This window comes from Oncorhynchus masou, chromosome 24, assembly GCF_036934945.1.
Source record: "Oncorhynchus masou masou isolate Uvic2021 chromosome 24, UVic_Omas_1.1, whole genome shotgun sequence".
Lineage (NCBI taxonomy): Eukaryota > Metazoa > Chordata > Actinopteri > Salmoniformes > Salmonidae > Oncorhynchus > Oncorhynchus masou.
Window position 1 is genome coordinate 84,031,034 of NC_088235.1, and position 13,863 is coordinate 84,044,896.

A 13,863-nucleotide genomic window follows, 5' to 3' on the forward strand; every position below is an offset into this window, starting at 1 on the left:
GTGTTCTGTGTCCAGGTATCTTCCTGAGGTGATGGGTGACGGCCTGGCCAGCCAGATCAATAACCCCGAGGTGGAAATTGACATCACCAAGCCAGACATGACTATCCGCCAGCAAATCATGCAGCTGAAGATCATGACCAACCGGCTGAGGAACGCCCTCAACGGCAACGACGTGGACTTCCAGGATGCCAGTGAGTGACGGGTGGGGGAGGAGGGCTGATGGAGGAGGAAGGAAGGGCTGAGACTATAGTAGACAGTGGGTTAGAGAGTATGGGATATTGGTTTGGGGATGGGGGGTAATGGATGTATAGGTTAGAGTTGGGAGTGCAGAAACATCTTGAAAAGCTTGGGACTCACTGATATCCTCATTTCAATTAACAAATGCCTTTCCCTTGTCCCCAGGTGATGACATCAGCGGTTCAGGAAGTGGAATGTGTACAGGCGAGTCATGTGCTCGTAGCGGACCTCGTGTCATTGTGCCCAAAACAGACAGCACCAGATACTACAATCCTCCCGAGAACAAGAAGGTGAAGGGCACAGGAACCCAGACCCACCCCTCTATCCTCCTCCCCCTGCTCTCATTGGCCACACTGCTGCTCAGGCGATAATGAACAGGTGGTGCATCCAATTGAGACTGTGTTTTGAGATGGAACAGAAGAGGAAAAAAGGGCGATTGGTGGGTAACTTTGCCAAATAGGAAAGGATTGTCATTGAATAAATGGACTACCTTTTATTTTGATGAGAAAAAAACAAAGAACATTAATATTCCTTTTTTTTTTTGCTTGTTTATATTTTTTTAATGTGGCAAGTAGAGCTGGTCTTTGGCTTCTTTTTATTGTTTCTATGCTTGGGTGGTGAACAAGGATGGTTCACATGCTAGATATGATGTTTGGATGCCACAGGCTTCTTAGTGAATATGTCATTCTAATGTAAAGTCAATGTGACCTTGTTGCAATGTTCTAACAATGCCAATAACAGCGATGTTGTGAGAACACTGTGAAAGCCGGTTTGGTGCGTATCTACAGTATGCTCATCCAACACATTAGTTGTTTTTTTAGTCAATCACAGTGACAAGGGAATGTGGATCTCTCAAGTATCTATTACATAAAAAATGATGGTTTATTGTAAAACCCTTGCATCAATAGCACATTAATTAACACAGCAGCAGTGACATATCTATGTCCTATCTTAATTTGACCTTCTCACAAAAGGACAATAATCTTGCAGCAACAGGAAATGTGAATTATTATGTGGATTATAATTAATATACATTTTTGTAGGGGTGGATACATTTTTTCATTAGGGCAAATCAAGTCTGACATTTTAAAGTTGAAATTACAAACTTTAGAAGCCCTTTAAGTTTGCATTTCCTGCTGCACAGGGACATTCTCTGTGATAACAGAGTGATTAAATGAAGATAGGAGATCTGTAGGTCTGTGAAAGCAGGTGGGTATAGTATAACAATCTAGCTGTTCTCTATTGAAGGACTGTAGAAAGCCGCTTCCGTCATATTAGGCCAGGAAGCCTCTCTGTGTCTGATATTTTATTTGATCAGTTTGGTCTTCAAACTTCTAAAATCCACCAGACGCACAGCTCACTTAGCCAGCAACACAGAGTATACACACTTCAAAATAAGCCCAACACGCATACAGATCACAAGAAGAATTTTAAGCATAGCCGTTGGTTAGTGTTGTTCACTCAACACATCCTGGCGACCCGTCAAAAAAAGGAGAGGTGCAGCTTTTTCTACATATTTCCTATCTTGTAATATAATGTAATATATTATCACTAACCCAAACTTAGGGGTTTGAACCTTCCCCGCCTGCCATATGCACAGTTGACTACAGCTGGATGTGGAGAAGGAATGCCTTGACTAAATCACTGTCACACGTTCTCTAAACGTTGCTAGAATGTTCCAGGCAGCACAGTGACATTGTAATGAAGGTGCAGTCAGTGATGGGAATGCATTGTTGTTGGAGCTGGCTCATGTTCCCTCCGTCACACACAGGAGGACCATTTCAAAGTGTCTGTGTACAGTTACAGTCTGTCATAGCAGAGAATAAATCTGATGTAGTGGCATTTTGTGTATGTATGGCCAATAGTGATTAAATTATAAATTCTTGGGGGTGAGACATCCAGACAGTACGTGGATGCTAGAATGGAGAAGATCTGGTGACACAGTGTCCGTTAATGTAACACAGTGTATATGTCAATGTACTGGTGTACGGTATGTAAGTGTGTGAGTGCCTGTCTTTGACTTTGTGTAAAACTGTGTGTGAGACTATTTGACTGCCTGCATATAGAGGCACAGCATGTAGAATGCATGTTTTAAGACAGTGTGAATACAGCATCTGATTTCCCAGGAGAGAAACATTGAAAACAGAGCTAAAAGAAATGTAAACAGAATACAGAGCATGATTGCTGCTTTCCAGTCTTGATCATCATCCCCTAAATTTGCACTGCCCCTGGTCTCTCTTTCAACACTTCCAGGCCCACGTCCACACTTCACCTGCTTTACATGTGATTCCCTGGCACTTACAGTAGATTTGGTGAGAGATTTTGCTCTTAATACATTTAGGTGGGAAGCTGAATAAGAAGCCCATTCCTCGTTACCTGCAGGTTCTTATAGCTCAAAATACTTGTGCTAACAAACCCAACACTGGGCTGCTCAGCTCAATCCCAAGCCCAATGAACAGTGAGAAATCGAAGAGCAGGCCCTCTCAACACACAGAGAATCCTCATATGGAAAAATCAATGGGAGAGAAGCGCCATGTTGAGGTGCTGATTGATTTGGATACAGATACAGGCTGGCTGATTACATAAAATGTGTGCGTGTGGTGTGAATGTGGTTTTATGTGTCAGGGTGTGAAAATCAAGGGCCCCAAAGTATTTGGTGGACACACTTGATTGTCCTACAATACAGTGGGAGGCATGAGTAAAATGTGCCAATTTGAAACATAAATACAAAATTCCCGTTTTGAGGTTCTTGTGATTGAGCAACAATGCCAAGGTGAAAATATGTCGACATTCTGTCGTTGTTTTCCCCCATGAATTGTCAGCTATTATAAACGTGATGACATTTTAAAGATGTCCGACTGAGACTGACTGTTATTTGTAATTGCTTCTTCTGGTAACAGAGTCAAAGGTACTGGGATGATGCCCAATGATTACACATTTTATCTTACTGCACATTATCATGTCTGTCAAGTCATCTGGCACACAGTTTCACATGAAACCAAGGCACCACTCTCCTCCATTCATCTTTCTAGAGAATATATTCCATTCCCCAAAGTACTTTAATATAACAGAATCAGTCTATGTGTAGCTGTCAGATGAAGCTGTAGTTCTCTTTCAGGGTTCCATAGTGACTCTCTGAAAGTTTCTGGGCCAGGTTGAGCTGGCCCGTCTTGGTTTTGGCCCCGGCTCCTAAACATCGTCTCCGAGTGGCTGGATCCTGAGAGCCCTCGATGCTTTTGTCCTTCCTCATAGAGCTGTTTGGGTCTTTGGGCTTCGCTGCAGACACAAACACAGAGCCCTGCTTAGTCACAATCTCTCTATTATCTAAATGGATTGTAACTGGCAGACTATCCTTATCACATCAGAGACCTTCACTTTTCTATTCAGTACTTTGAGATAATGTCCTGTAGTGAATATGGTGCCTTATCTTACTATAATCCTACCCTGTAGTAACCCTCTTGCCAGCTTCTCCTTTAACCTGTCACACTTCAGATGGACCTTCATCTGCTCTATCAGCGATGCCTTGGTGGGGTTCTTTTGGGATTCGGCAAACACTGGTGTCACAGCAACAGCAGCGTCATCACATACTCTACTAGGTCACTGTCTTTAATACACTTAAACTGTAGTGTACACTGTGTCAACATAGAATTCCTAAAAGCAGAAGTCAATCATCTAATTTTACCCTCGCAAATGTTTTTTCACTCTCCAAGATATATAGCAGACATCTTCACACATACTCATCACTCACACCGTTGTTTGCTATATATCGGTTTTACACCATGGCCTTACTCTTGACTGTGCTTGGCTGTCCTTTTCTCTCCTGAATTAGTAGAGTATTTTCACTATGGGTGACTCCTGTAAAGAATCAACATGGGATACAAGCTCACTGCATGCTGCATGACCCATCTGTGCCTAGTTCTTATATCTTCTTAAATATCTCATTTTAAAGCTCAAATAGCCACTTCTCAGTATAAATGTCATGTTGACAGGTTCGATCAGTCTGTGTGGCGTCAGTGCCACCTAGTGGCGATAAGTAATAAAGGCATGGAGAAAGCTGCTGTACAGTACAGCAGGGGTTGTCAAACATCTCCTCTGGGAACCCCAAATGTTCCATGTATTTCATCTATTCCAGACCTCGCACACCTGATTTAAATGGTCAACTAACCATCAAGTCCTTGGGCGCATTCCTCTGCCTCGGCGTTGCTAATGCATGCCAGATCTTACAACGCCTGGATAGGTATTTTAGGTATCAACTTGTCATGTTATAGCAATCTGTCAGTCGATTACGTGGCATGTAACCATTGGTTGATGCATGCAACGTCTGAGCAGGGGAACGTGACCCTTGACTAGGCGAATCAGGTGAGTTAGTTCCTGGCTACAACACAATTGTGAAACGTCTGGGTTCCCAGAGTACGGATTTCAGAACCACTGCAGTACAGTATATGCAATTGAATGACTGCAGGATTAAACCATGCACTTCCATTATACAGTACATACATTGAGTGTACAAAACATTAAGGACACCTTCCCAATAGAGTTTTGCACTCAGAACAGCCTCAATTTGTTGGGGCATGGACTCTACAAGGTGTCAAGTATTCCACAGGGATGCTGGTTCAGGTTTGACTCCAATGTTCCCACAGTTGTGTCATGTTGACTGGTGGACCATTTGATACATACAGGAAACTGTTGATTGTGAAAAACCCAGCAAAATCACAGTTCTTGACAAACTGGTGCACTTGGCACCTACTACAGTACCCTGTTAATTTATTTTAATTATTTTACTTGGCAAGTCAGTTAAGAACAAATTCGTATTTACAATGACGGCCTACCCCAGCCAAACCCGGACGACACTGGGCCAATTGTGCGCCACCCTATGGGACCAATCACAGCCGGGTGTGATACAGCCTGGAATCGAACCAGGGTGTCTGTCTTGACGCCTGAGATGCAATGCCATAGACCGCTGCGCCACTCGGGAGCTGTTAAAGTGCACTTCAATCTTTTGTCTTGCACATTCACCCTCTGAAAGGTGCACATACAATCCATGTCTTAATTGTCTCAAGGCTTAAAAATCCTTCTTTAACCGATCTCCTCCCCTTCATCTGCACTGATTGAAGTGGATTAAACACATGACATAGATAAGGGATCATAGCTTTCACCTGGATTCACCTGGTCAGTCTGTCATGGAAAGAGCAATGTTTTGTACACAGTGTATATTACATCGATATTGTGAAACCGTGTGTCTATTAAGCTGACTATGGGCTCTTTGACATACTCAATCACTTGAGGGTTAGGAATGCAGATTAGTTTAATCAAATGTGCTACAGAACAGGGAAAAGCTAAAGTTTGGATGTTGGAGTATAACTTCATATGAACTTGTGTTTTAATGACACGCAGGGATTGATTGGTTAGTTAAAGGTGTTGGCATGCTTTGTGAGGAGGTGATTGGGGGAGGTGGTGGTGTCCTTCCGACCTGGTACACGGACACACTCATCCTTGTGGCGGTCGTTCCAGGCCTTCATCTTGCACGTCTTGCTACAGTAGAATACCTCGTGACAGCGGCTGCAGGCGATCAGGACCACACCCACAGAACGGCCACACTGGTAGCAGTATTTAAACAGGGGCTTCCTGAAAGCACCACATATATATACATGTATAAATATCAGATCGGGCAAAGTGTGGGTCTAGTCTCATGTAAATACCATAACAATGACTTTGCTGCCATCTAGTGACTAAAACTCATAGCTTTAAATGTGTTGTTTACTCGTCTCAACTCATACAGTAGCCTGCTTTACTAGAACATTTACATTTACATTTAAGTCATTTAGCAGAAACCCTGGTAAATGTTAAAAGAAGGTCTGAGACAGCAGTTAAATCAATTTAAGTATAGTTCACCTGACAATGACTGCCTTACTTCCCCGTCTGGAATGAGAGGAAAGATTAGTCATTTTTTTAAAGAAATTAGTAACTCGAATTTGAACGGTAACAGTAACTGTGTCCGTGTGTGTGTGTGTGTAGTAGGGATGCTAGTACCTCTGCTCTGCCCTCTGCTGCTGTTCTATCTGCTGAGGGAGAGACTCTGTGCTGTCCTGCTCCTCAGAGAGAACTGCTCTGGCTGCCTTGTTCCAGGGAGGAGTGGCTCCTGCTCCAGTGTACACAAACTTCTCTGTGGGACTAACACCTGCCACAGATACACATATATTACATGTACATCACAGATGTACTCACACATATGCATTCACAGTGACACACACATACTGCTGATGCCCAGGCCCTGCTCCCTCTCTACACGCTGTCTCTCCATCCTGATGACTGCCTGACGCAGCAGGTCTCCCATCACGCTGAGGATCTGTCTGCGGGCATTGTATGCCTCTCTCTCCCTCTGGTTCAGGGCATGGTACGGGGTGTGGGCGATGCGCCAGTCCTGGTGCATGAGAGGAGGCACCAGTACTTCTACTTTAATAACACCAGGTACCTACTGGAGGATTTGCATGGAAGTCTACAGTATGTCTGTTTCTGAGTATAAGGTTTGAAGTATTGTACAGTTGTGTTGGTACTGTACCTGGTGAAATGCATAGTGGGCGTAGTCCACAGCGGTGCCCACAGCACACCTGCGGCCCTCACCAACCACCACTGGCATCAGTATGTTGGCACCAGCCTTCATCAGTTTCTCCAGCTCGTAAAAAACAAACAAAGACACTCCTAATGTGCTGCATTTAGTGAGGAGAAGCAGCAGCATAGTGTGTATGGATGCAGCCTCCTGAATGTGCTTACCAGCTTGGTTCTGTTGCGGAGGTGAGCCGCACAGTCGTAGCTGATATTGGTCATGGCACAGAGGGCACTACCCACCCGGCGGGTCAAGGGGAGGTTGGGGTCAGCACCCCCTGCCAACAGCTCATCAACAGCCTAAAGGGACATTCAGTAGAAAAAGGAGGTCAACGCAAGAGGGAAAGACAAGGCTGAAGTCCTATACAGATAGTGAGCTCTAAAAGTATTGGGACACATTTTGGGGGGATTTGCCATGCAATGATTACATCAAGCTTGTGACTCTTACAAACTTGTTGGATGGATTTGCTGTTTGTTTTGGTTGTTTTTCAGATGATTTTGTGCCCAAAATAAATTAATGGTAAGCAATGTATTCATGTAACAATGTGAGAAAGTTAGATGCTCAAATATCATACTCCCCCCAAAATGCTAACCTCCCCTGTAATTATAATGGTGAGAAGATATCACACCCCCAAGGCATGCTATTTGTGCGTCTGTAAATTTCACTCATTACTATTCACGATTCATTCAGGATTATCCGTCATCATGGTAGCATCCATATCAATGTAGAAGTGTTTAGAAACATATTCTATTATTATTTACAATAAAAATGACTCCAAAATTACACAATACATTATTAACCATTTATTTCTATTGGGCATAGAAGAATCTAAAACAACCAAAAACAAACAAACAAATACATCTAACAAGTTTGTAGAGTCACGAGCTTGAAGTAATAATCGTGTGCTAGGAATATGGGACCAAATACAAAACACTTTTGACTACTTTACCACATAAGTGAATTTGTCCTTTTGGTCCCCTAAAATGTGTGTGTGTGGGGGGGGGGGCTCACCGGAAAGGGATGAAAATACCCTCAAATTAAAAGCAGACAGTCTGCCCTTTAAACTCATAGTCATTCTATCATTTCAAATTCAAAGTGCTGGAGTACAAAGCCAAAACAACAACAAAATTGTCACCGCCCCAATACTAGAGCTCACTGTATATGAGATTGTTAAGACTCCTGCCCCAATAAATGCCTGTCTGGGTTACTGTTGCCTCACACATCAACCCCTTCCCCACCCCATCCTTCATCTCAGCCTGACTGTGTGTGATTCACCAGAAGCCTTTCATGTCCCCAGCAGCACTTCCAACTCCTCTCAAGGATGTGCTGCCTCCCTCCCTCCCATCCAGCCAGCTAAAGTAGGCAGCCGCTCTCCTTCCCGTAATCCTTGTAGGTTTAGCACGCCATTGTTACAGCAAATTAAAATCTGTTTCCCTTTGTTGGAGAAAAAACGTGTTTCTGATTCAAAACCCCGCAGTCTGTGACTGAATGAAGGTGCAGAATGAATGTAACAGAGGAGACATTTCACATTGTGCCATGAAAGGAGCTGGTTAAGATTTACTCCTCACATATTATAAAAAGGCAATTCATGTACTCAATGGCTATTGAGGAATGATGGGGGGGAAGGAGAGGCAAAATGCACAGGAAATAATGATAGAGCCATTCTCCATTAAGTGGTGGGTGTAAAACACAGCAGGAAAGCTCACTGAACAGTCCTGGAGAGATGGGATAAAAACCCCAGTCCAAGCTCAGAACGATTACATATGGGGACTAGGGGAAGTGGACAGGATGAGTAGACTGGTAACACACTTGTTTCAAATTCCCTCCCAGAAGCATTTACAGTAATAAGTGTGTTTTGCCAAATGCGTAGGTGCTGTATTTCTGTCTTGGCCTATTTAAGAGAGAACTGAAGACCTTACCAAGTCGTTGCCGCTAGCGATAGCTAGAGAGAGGGGAGAGTGGCCACTCCACAGAAGATTGGTGCTTGCCTTGTGGGAGAGGAGCAGTGACACAACATCCCTAGCATTCTGAAATACACATACAATATCACACACATGCACAATACTCATACACAAAGTCAGAACTTTACACTCTGATGACTAGTGGCAATACTCACAGTGTAGTCCTTGTCTCTCTGGCAGGCCATATGCAGAGGAGTCCTGCCCCCCTCTTCTGGGGGAACACTGGGGGCCATATAGAACTGAGATGGGGGGCCGGATGACGTGGAAGACTTATTCCCAAAACCAGCCTGGGGCTCCACAGGGTTCTGGGTGGTTGGTGTGTGTGTACATGCATGTGTGTGTTGTTGTTGTTCGAGTGTATAAAACAAATATATAGAAAGGAACCATATCAGTTATGAATCATGAAGATGAGGCAAGTTTCAGGCAACAACAGAAAACCCTATCTTACTCCTCTGCTGACCTTGTCCAGCTTAAACACCTCGTGAGCGTCTTGGGCGGTGACATCTGGGTCTGCCACGGCGTGCAGCAGCAGCTCAGTGATTTTGGGGCCCTCTGCCCCGGGGAGAGCTGCAGCGATGTGCAGGGGGTAGAAACCCCTTTGCTGGAACACATGAGATGAGAGGCAATATGAGTGTAATTAATCACTGGAATAGACCAACCAACCACCCTCGCCTTTGTTGTCACTAAGCCATTCCAGCAACCACAGTCATATTGAAACATCAACTCTCTGTAGTCAAAGACACTCAGCTAGGCGAAAGCCATGTGTTTTGTTAGTGGGGCTGAGAGTGAGAAAGAGAAAAAAGAAGGTGAGAGATAGCCCACTTCTGAAGGCAGGCATATATCAGTGCGTGCTCCACACTCCAGCAGACGCCTGACAGCTTGGATGTGGCCTGCCTTGATGGCCAGGAAGAGGACAGGCATGGGCACACTGGAGGCGTTAGGGTCCGCTCCCCTGTCCAGTAGCAGCTTCATGGTGGTCCACCTTCCCCGGTGCCTGTACAAAGAGATGGGGGTTAATCTCCTCCACCCTAACATGATGTCAATCATCAGCACATCCCTTTTGTTTGTTTGTCTTAATTTTATTTAGAGGACGATTCCATTGAAGTATTTTCTCCATGGTTTGCAGGTTTGCACATTGCACATGCTATGAGATAAATCCACATGTATGCGAGTAAGGACAGCCTCTTTAAAATTAACCCACAATGTTTCCTATGAGCTCAGAGCAGAGCCCTGGCTGTCCCAGACTCACTCGGTCTTCATGAGGGCCATCTTGCGGACGGTCTCCTGGGTGTCAGCATGTGGTACCAGGCCCGATCGGCTTAAGGCCTCGGCCGTCTTCTGCATGACCTCCTCCGTGACATGGATGTGGAAGCTGGCCAGGGAGCGGGCCGAGTCAAACGCTGGGTCAGCCATAAGACTGCCTCTCCTCTCCCTCCTCCTCCGGTCCTCCTCTGATCCGGCCTCTCCCTCCTCCTGCTGCTGCTGGGTCAGATCATAAGAGCCACCCCCCTCATGCCAGGGGACACAGCCCAGTGGGATGTTCCCATCCAGCACCTGGATGGAGCGCCTTTCCCTCACCACTATCATGTCCATGCGGTCTAGGTCCAAGGCAGCCTGGTCACTGCATTCCTGGAGGTTCTGTTCATCCTCATCCTGGTCAGCCTCTTCCTGACAATAACCCTGGCTATTGCAAAGGGACACTTGACTGTCATTACACTGGCCACGGTCCATAGCCTCGTTATCAGCCTGGTTGGTGTGGCCCTTTGGAGCAGTGTCGTCAGCCTGATTGGGCTGGTCAGCCTGTTTGGTGGTCTGGGCTCTGTTTTTGGTGGCTTCCACTATGCTGCTCTGAGGACTGTTCACTGATGGGGACCGGGCTTTGACAGCCTGTTTTACATAGGAGTGACAAATAAATATAATGAAGAAAAACAATAAAGAGATTACATTTTTGAGCAAAGAACTGTCCACAGAAGGCACGTCAAATGTTTTGGTGCCTCACAGACCTGTGATTTTCCGTGGGTCTTTTGTGGGACCTTCTCTGCAACTGTCTCATGGAGTGACTGGATTGGGTAGTACAGGACATTACAAACAGCCAGAGCAGACATGCCCTCACAGTTGAGCTTGTTCACATCTGCTCCGCTGTCCAGGAGCAGGTGGATCACATCATTATGGCAGTTGACCTGTAAAGAAATCTTAAAAAAGTTCAATCATGTGCACACAACACCTTTAGCAATATTATCCATTCATATCTCTGTTGGAGTCTCCCCATGCCTTTGTGATACAATATCAGTGTCTTACCGTAGCTGCAATGAGTGCTGTGTGTCCTCGGGCATCGCCAACATCAGGGTGTATCTTACCATCCCGTAGGATGCGATAGACACTCTGCGGGTCACCCAGCGAGGCCTCCTGGATGAGGCCCTCTGAGTTGAGCTCCAGAGATCCCTTAGGGCCAAACCTTTGCCGGTTCTCAGACAGAACAGCCTCCACGTCCCAGTCCAGTGCCTCCACCTCAAACCTGCAGCATGAAGTGACAACAGACTGTGGTAAAGTAGGACACAAAAATAAACCGTTTTGAGACTAACTGTAAGGAGCTTATTTGCTTTCAGGCATCTGTATAATAAATTTGGCCTGCGTTAGCGTTCACCTGTGCCTATGGATGTGAGCCTGCATGCGCTGCTGCAGTGGTAAAGCTGCTGAGACATCAGGGTTAGTGTCTGGGTTGTCACAGTGCTCGCCGAAGAATTGCAGGTCCAGCTCCTTCCGCAGCCCCCAGGGCACAGGCAGGTGGTCTGAGTCTGTGGAGTAGCGGTCCATGTCTGGGGGCAGGATGAAGTGTTCGTCCTGCAGCAACTCATGGTAAGGAGAGAGAAGTGGGTCCATGCCAACCTCCCTGGTGCCAGGCTTGGCCTTGGTCTCTGGCCCCTTGGCTGAGCTCTGGGACTGGTTCTTAGGCTCCTTCTTGCAGTTGATCTGAGCTATGTGTTCTGGGAAGGCGTGGAGAGTGAAGCCCCCCTCCAGAGCAGTGCACAGCCTCAGCAGCCTCTCCCGGTGCCATAGACCCACATCCTGATGTCCATCTGGGTATGTCACCACACCTGGCCCAAAGCGCTCGTCTGCATGGTACAACCCCTGTAGGCGTCAGGTTAAATCAAAAGTCAGGTGTTACGGATTTTATTTCTACTCAGCTCTTCAAGCAGAAAAAGTTCAGAAAATGTCATAGGTTATTGGTATCAGGTGACACTCATGCTCCTGTCTTACCTGAAAGGTGGTGCCATCAGGGAAGGTCTGAATGCCATAGCCCTCTTTCCGGTTCAAATAAAACTTTCCCACAAATTTGAAGCCTGCTGGCCAGGAATAAGTCCCATTTCCATGACGATAATCTTTGTAGAATGAGCCATCATAAAACTACAGAATAAAATTATAGAAATAACTCGATGACATAGGTTGTGGACCCTGTAATAGTGAAAGTCTTTTAAAAAAAAGTACAATTGAACTACTTGCGCCAATGTAACAATACCTGCTATAAACAGCGACTAGTAACAAAATTAGCCTAATGTTGGCCAGCCAGGATTGTATGACACCCTCCCACAGGGCTATTTAATGACTGTCAATAAATTATTATATTCAAACAACAATACCTCTCCATTTGTCCAGGTGAAGACTCCTGTGCCGTGCTTCAAATCATTCACAAATTCTCCTTCATATTTAGATCCGTCAGACCACTGCTGAACCCCAGGTCCATTTCTCTTTTCACGTCCAGCTTTAATGTTAGTCCAATGCTCTCTACCTGCCCGCACTCCACATCTGACAGATGCCTCGGGTGCAACGCTTGTAGAAGTCGCCATTATACACAGAGCGTATTATTTTGTGGAATTACAAACATTAGCTGACCAAACAAGTTTCCATAAACTTTTACAAATCCTTCAACTGTCTGTCTTCGGGTGGTTTGTCAGTCAGTGTAGGTTGCCTTGACAACGATGGAAGGGACAGCCCATTTGTTAATCGTTCACAAATAGTCGCAAATTCTCGACAAATTCTGCCTGTTTATAAATAATCCTTACATTCTTGTAGCTTTCTTGTTGAAATGCTGCGTCCAAGAACACCTCGATCGGAACACTTTGGATGAATTACTTAAATCCAGTACATTACATGTCAAATATTATCGAATATTGGTCCGTCTGAGAGCTAGCGTGCAGAGAAAAACTAATCATGGAGTCGACGATCTCAGATGTCAAAGCAAAAGGTAATTCCATTGCCTGCAACACAAGTATCACCACACTGTGAGGGCTCCAGGGAATGTTTCCAACACTCCTTGACAACCGAGGCGTCCCATGGTTAGCTACTTATTTTATTTTGCCGCTTCTCCCAGGAGTTTTGCTGTTTACCCCTTTAGTCTACACATCCTGGACTATGCAAACTTTTAGGCCTGCTTCTTTTCCAATAAAGTGTTTTTCTATGTACTTCATATAAAAATATAATGTGACGTTTTGAGAAAATCATGTAACGAAGTTAATCTCTTGTAGGACCAGCCTGAATAATGGAGAGTAACAAGGATTCAAATTTTAGCTTTTTGCTTTCAACTTTTTGCTTTTTGCTTTAGTACCTGTATAGAGCTGAACCTGTGTGTGCCACCTGCCACTCTACCTGTAAGGATAAACCTACCCCCTATCTTCACTTGAGCCCACATCCGCATATACAACATGTGGGTTGGCTTGAATTAGTGCATAGTGTCTCAGGTATACATGTAGAACTGCATCATTGTCAGTGCAGTAGTGATGGCCTGTTTTTTGTTGTTAAATGTCACTGAACCTTTTTTATTAGGTCATCATAATATACATTGTTTTCAAATGGTGCTCTACAATACAATAGTATGTTATTTTTTTATTTGTCTCATTTATTTACTTTCACAGGACAAGGTCCTCCACAGGCTTGCTGTTCAAATACATGACCATTGTAATTTAGTTTTAGCATTGTATTACAGATGCTGAGATGAGAGTGAAATCACCAGAAAGTGGGTTATAGCGAGTCATAGTAAGATAGATAATAATGCTGCTCAGAAGC

The 13,863-nt window shown here is 44.8% G+C and overlaps 2 protein-coding genes across 2 annotated transcripts in view; one reads left to right on the top strand and one right to left on the bottom strand.

The window, feature by feature from the left end:
* The window catches only part of LOC135512871 (glypican-1-like), a 55,470-nt gene extending 54,340 nt beyond the window's left edge, over positions 1–1,130 (top strand). The window contains exons 8-9 of the mRNA XM_064935335.1: positions 16–191; positions 403–1,130. Of these exons, the coding sequence (XP_064791407.1) occupies positions 16–191; positions 403–608 (382 nt within the window). The 3' untranslated portion in view covers positions 609–1,130. The remainder of the gene's footprint in view (positions 1–15; positions 192–402) is intronic.
* Positions 1,131–1,188: 58 nt separating this feature from the next.
* On the bottom strand, positions 1,189–12,736 carry ankmy1 (ankyrin repeat and MYND domain containing 1). The gene is made up of 17 exons (XM_064935336.1): positions 12,441–12,736; positions 12,061–12,207; positions 11,447–11,931; positions 11,101–11,317; positions 10,806–10,982; positions 10,052–10,689; positions 9,625–9,796; positions 9,263–9,403; positions 8,958–9,107; positions 8,761–8,868; positions 7,009–7,140; positions 6,797–6,910; positions 6,493–6,658; positions 6,268–6,415; positions 6,130–6,156; positions 5,708–5,862; positions 1,189–3,513 (listed from the first exon to the last, which is right to left on the bottom strand). The coding sequence occupies exons 1-17, from the start codon at positions 12,645–12,647 to the stop codon at positions 3,329–3,331; spliced, it is 3,369 nt and encodes a 1,122-aa protein (XP_064791408.1). The 5' UTR covers positions 12,648–12,736; the 3' UTR covers positions 1,189–3,328.
* Between the last annotated feature and the right edge of the window lie 1,127 nt (positions 12,737–13,863).

Coding starts and splice junctions, on each gene's coding strand:
- ankmy1 (XM_064935336.1), bottom strand. CDS start 12,647: ATGGCGACTTCTACAAGCGTTGCACCCGAGGCATCTGTCAGATGTGGA. Junction 10,983..11,100: donor CAGCACTCATTGCAGCTACG/GTAAGACACTGA, acceptor ATTTCTTTACAG/GTCAACTGCCATAATGATGT. Junction 5,863..6,129: donor AGTAAGGCAGTCATTGTCAG/GTGAACTATACT, acceptor TGGTGCTTTCAG/GAAGCCCCTGTTTAAATACT.